Here is a 5505-nt window from a genome sequence, read left to right as displayed (position 1 = left end):
TAAGTTAGGTACTTTTATCCTAAAAGCTTTCACATATACTTAGTCACAATGCTCAAAGTGAAAACTATTTTATAAGCAATTGAAAATTTAGAGTCAAAAGAAAACAATTTTCAAAATGCTAAGTAATAGGTTACTTTACTTGAGTAACATGTTACTGGACCTAAGTAACAGGTTATTTGAATTGCATAACAATGAGTAACAAGTTATTGGGACTGAGTAATAGGTTACCCAAACTGATTAACGAGTTACCCAGCAAAAGCAACACAAGTAACCGATTACTCAAAGGAGCAACCAATTACTCAAAGGAGTAATCGATTACTCAATTAGGTAGTGAGTATTGGTAATCGGTTACTGCATGCTGTAATCATTCACAAAGAGATTTTACAAATTTTCGATTGTAATGAGTCTTGGGTTGGATAATCATGGTTTTTCTAGATAATCAAGTTAAGTTCAAAAAAAGAGAGCATTTTCTAAAATTTTCTCAATGAAGCACTTCACTCTACTTTTTCCCATAATTTTCATTTCCAATCTTTTAGCTTTTGAACCTTGGCTTCTTTTTGGCTTTTCATTGTTATCTCAATATCCTTTTGTTTTTCACTTTCTTTTATAATTTTTTTTTGTTTTTGTAAAGAGATTGAGAAAAAATTTCTTTTTCTTTTTTAAGAATCCAAGTCCACCAATTTTCCCCCCAACTTGATTCTTTCAAACACTCTTTTTAAAAATTAATGCTCTCTTTAGAACATTGTTTTCAAATTCGGTTTTCATGGGATAATTTGAAAAAAATGTTTGACTTTGTTTGGCTCAAAGGGGCTTATCAAAGGATAATCCGAATTTTTGGTTAGACTTTTTGGCATTTGGTTCAACTAAAGAAATAAAATGCCTTGATCACTTCCTATCAATCTTATGCAATTAAGAGACTTAAAGACTCAAACAAGTTTAATTAGATAAATCCAATGGTGATTTAACTTTGATCCTCACATGTTTGGCTCACTCCCACACTTGGCTTAGATTTATACTTCTTGATTTTAAAAAATGTTTGCAAAGATCATGTTCCACAAATTTAATTTCCATTTTTAAAAAATTTCAAGTTATGACATTAAGTGATGTTTTCACAAACAGTTTACCATATATCTCATTTTTCTTAATAAAAGCTTAAGTTAAGATATGCTTAGCAATTTTTAATCATGTAATCATGCCATAATTTATTATTTAGCCAATATGATTTATGTTTTCAAAAAATATTTGAGTTTATGGACAACCAAATTAATTTTAAATAAGTATACAATCTTATATATACTATTAAATTTTATTAAAAAAATTCATATGCATTAAATCATATTCCCCCTCTTTAAATGATGGCTTGTCCTCAAGCCAATGGAAATATTGGTTTTAAGGAGATGTTTGATGCATATGATTTTTTTTTAAGAATAACATATTACTTTAAATACAAAACTTAATAAACCACAAAACATAACAAAAATTAAAAAGAAATTTAAAAACTAAATAACTCCTAGGCTGCCTCCCAGAAAGCGCTCGTTTAACGTCAACAGCTTGACGCCTATTTCAGTTGTAGAGGTTATTCTGATGCAATTTCGATGATGGAGCCTGATTTATCACCCAAGTATGGTTTTAACCTTTGTCCATTCACTGTCCAAGTCCTTTGAGACTTTGGATCTTCCAATTCAAGTGCTTCGTATTGTTTAACATCTTTTATCATAAATGGCCCTGACCATGTGGTCTTGAATTTTCCTGGAAGCAGTTTTAATCTTGAATTAAACAAGAGTACCTTTTGACCTTTATAGAAATAATTTCTTCGAATTTTGGAGTCACGGTACTTTTAGCCTTTTCTTTATACAATCTTGAAGATTCATAAGCTTGGAACCTCATTTCCTCTAATTGGTGTAATTGATTCTTTTGTTTTTTTCTTGCATCATTCAAATCAAAATTGATAAATGTAAGTGCCCAATAGGCTTTATGCACCAATTCAACTGGTAAATGACAAGCTTTGTCGTAAACTAGTTGGTACGGAGTTTGGCCTATTCGTGATTTAAATGCAATTCTATATGCCCATAAAGTATCATCCAACTTTTGTGACCAATCTTACCTTGAGGAAGAGACTGTCTTTTCTAAAATTCTTTTCAATTCTCTGTTGGATACTTCAGCTTGCCCATTGGTTTGTGGGTTATAAGGTGATTCTACCTTATGTCTAACATTATAAAATTCCAAAACCTTGTGTAATTGGGAGTTTAAAAAATGAGATCCCCTATCACTTACGAGTACTCTTGATGTTCCAAAGCGGGTAAAAATATTCTTTTTCAGAAAATTTATGACTGTTTTTCCATCCGCTTTTGGTGTTGCTAATGCTTCTACCCATCTAGAAATATAGTCAACAGGCACCAAGATATATTCATTCGAAAACGATGATGGGAAAGGACCCATGAAATCAATGCCCCAACAATCAAAAATTTCTATTTCCAAAATATTTTGCAAAGGCATTTCATTTATTTTTCGAATTCCGCCAGATCTTTGGCATGCATCACATTTTTGAACAAATTTTTTGGCATCTTTAAAAATAGAAGGCCAGAAAAAACCAGATTGGATGACTTTCGCAGCAGTTCGTTCTCCATTGTAGTGTCCTCCACAAGTAGAATTATGGCAATGCCATAAAATTTTCTTAGCCTCCTTTGAATCAACACATCTTCGAATTATGTTGTCAGTTCCTTCTTTAAATAAGTATGGCTCATCCCAAACGTAATAGTTGACTTCTTTGAGAAATTTCTGCTTTTGCTGATAGTTGAAATGATTAGGAAAAATTCCTGAGGCTTTGTAGTTGGCTATATCAGGAAAACATGGTCGTTCTTGAAGGAGAAATAGCTTTTCATCCAGAAATGCTTCTGCTATTTCTCTCTCTCCTTTCGTGATTTCTTCATTGTTTAATCGTGACAAATGATCTGCCACGAGATTATCTTTCTCGCTTTTGTCACAGATTTCCAAGTTAAATTCCTACAAGAGTAGCACCCATCGTATTAACCGTGGCTTGGAGTCAGGTTTATTTAGGAGATATTTGATTACAACATGATAAGTAAAAACAATAATTTTGGCCCCAATCAAATAACTTATAAATTTTTCCAATGCAAATACAATAGCTAGCAATTCGTTTTATATCATAGCATAGTTAACTTGTGCCTCATTTCAAACTTTTCTAGCATAATGTATTGCATGGAACACATTTTCCCTCCTCTGTCCCAAAACTACACCAACTGCGTAATCACTAGCATCACACATTAATTCAAAATGTAGATTCCAACTTGGTGCAATTATAACAGGGGCGGTTACCAAGAAATTTCTTACATTTTTGAATACTTCTAAACAAGATTCATCAAAATTAAAAGCATAATCTTTAAGGAGAAGATTGTAGAGAGGCTTAGCTGTTTTGGAGAAGTCTTTAATAAAGCGGCGGTAGAATCCAGCATGTCCTAGAAAGCTTCCGATGCCTTTAACATTTGTTGGTGGTGGAAGCTTCTCTATGACATGTACTTTTGCTTTATCAACTTCTATTCCTTTTCTTGAAATCTTGTGCCCCAAAACAATGCCTTCGGTGACCATGAAATGGCATTTTTCCCAATTCAGTACCAGGTTGGTCTCAACACAACTTTCTAATATTGTCTCCAAGTTCTTCAGGCATAAATCGAAAGAATCTCCAAATACTGAAAAATTATCCATGAAGACTTCAATGCATTTTTCCACCAAGTTGGCAAAAATAGCCATCATGCATCTTTGAAAAGCAGTTGGGGCATTGCACAATCCAAATGGCATTTTTCTATATGCATAGACACCAAAAGGACAAGTGAGTATTGTCTTTTCTTGATCTTGTGGATCCACAACAATTTGGTTGTATCCTGAATAACCATCTAGAAAACAGTAGAATACCCGCTCTGATAATCTTTCCAGCATCTGATCCATGATGGGCAAGGAAAATGGTATTTTATGGTGGTCGCATTGAGTTTGCGATAATCTTACCCTCAAACTAGTAACAGCTCTGGTTGGAATGAGCTTATTGTTGTCATTTCGAATTACCGTAATTCCTCCTTTCTTCGACACCACTTGAACATGACTTACCCATTTGTTGTCTGAAATGGCGTAAATCATTCCAGCTTCTAACATTTTCACCACTTCCTTCCGAACAACTTCTTTCATTGTCGGATTGAGCCTCCTTTGTCGTTGAGCTACTAAATTGAAATCATCATCCATCATGATTTTGTGCATGCAGTAAGAAAGACTGATTACTTTTAAATCTTTCAAATTCCAACCAAGCTCTTGTTGGTGCTTCTCCAAGACTTGTATCAGTTTGTTTTCTTTCAAGGTGGAAAGCAAGCTTCTGATGATAACTGGTTTGTTGGAGTTGCCTTTTAAAAATGCATATTTTAAATGTGAAGGTAATTCCTTCAATTTCAGTTCTTATTCTTTTTTATCATCTCCACCTTTGTTCATTTCAAGCTTTATTGGAGAAATTTGATCATTAGAAAAATTTATAATCAGTTTTTCTTTTTCTCCGTCCTCCAGATTGAAAGTGCAAAGTGTCAAGTATAGCAGTATTAGATTGCCTATGTTTTGATGAAGACAAGGATTTAGTGAAATCTTGAAGATGACTCAACAAATCAACATGCCATGGACTCAAGGGTTTCATATCTAGACTAGGTTCCTTAAAAGAGTCATTTTTAGAGTCTTAGATGTGTGCCTTAGATATTGAGTCGAGGTTCGGTAACCCTAGATGCCATTCTCACAAGCCTTAAAAATAATCAATTCATTTACATTAGACATACCGTCTAGATTATTATATGTTCATGTATTAATCATACATGTTACTTGTGCATCTTAGGCATAATATATTGGTAAAACATGTATATTTGATAAGTATAACATATAGGTAGTTTACCATTTAATCATATAGCTGAAATATATGTTAGTTAATCGATTAAGAAAGGTTTTAATTGATTAACGTGAATTCGATTTTAACAGATAATTGAAAACCTGACAAAAGTTATTCTCCACAACCCGTTAATCGATTAAAAAAGCACTTAATCGATTAACTAAGCCTCAGAAAGGTTTTCTATATAAACTGTATTTTTCGGTCATGCACCATAAATCATATCATTCATTTTTAGAATTGCTAGTTGTATATTTTTTGTGTTTAATTGTCTCATATAGGCAGAGTGAAATGCATTCTAAGATAGTGAGAGATAGTATCATGCTTAGGATTTAATTGTTATCTAATTGCATGTGGTTAATGTGTTAAACATTTCTATCTTTTCTTGCACGATTCTTGCATTTCTTTAGAAGAACTTTAGGGTATAAATTCTATGTTTCTGCATATTAATGAACTCATACATATTCATGTTAACTTGTAAGTTTTGTATAGGTTTGTAGCTGAGTTTCAATTGTAATATTTTGAGCTACATTATGCTTTATAATACTATGTGTTTTTACTATTTTTTGTTGTAATAA

General features: G+C 32.6%; 1 protein-coding gene across 1 annotated transcript; it reads right to left on the bottom strand.

Moving 5' to 3' along the window:
- On the bottom strand, positions 1577–3816 carry LOC109333894. Its single transcript, XM_019569476.1, has 3 exons — positions 3352–3816; positions 2592–3003; positions 1577–1749 (listed from the first exon to the last, which is right to left on the bottom strand). The coding sequence occupies exons 1-3, from the start codon at positions 3814–3816 to the stop codon at positions 1577–1579; spliced, it is 1050 nt and encodes a 349-aa protein (XP_019425021.1).

The sequence above is a fragment of the Lupinus angustifolius genome, chromosome LG19 (assembly GCF_001865875.1).
Source record: "Lupinus angustifolius cultivar Tanjil chromosome LG19, LupAngTanjil_v1.0, whole genome shotgun sequence".
NCBI lineage: Eukaryota > Viridiplantae > Streptophyta > Magnoliopsida > Fabales > Fabaceae > Lupinus > Lupinus angustifolius.
The sequence above is the reverse complement of the archived record's forward strand: the minus strand, read 5'-3'. Positions and strand labels throughout refer to the sequence as shown.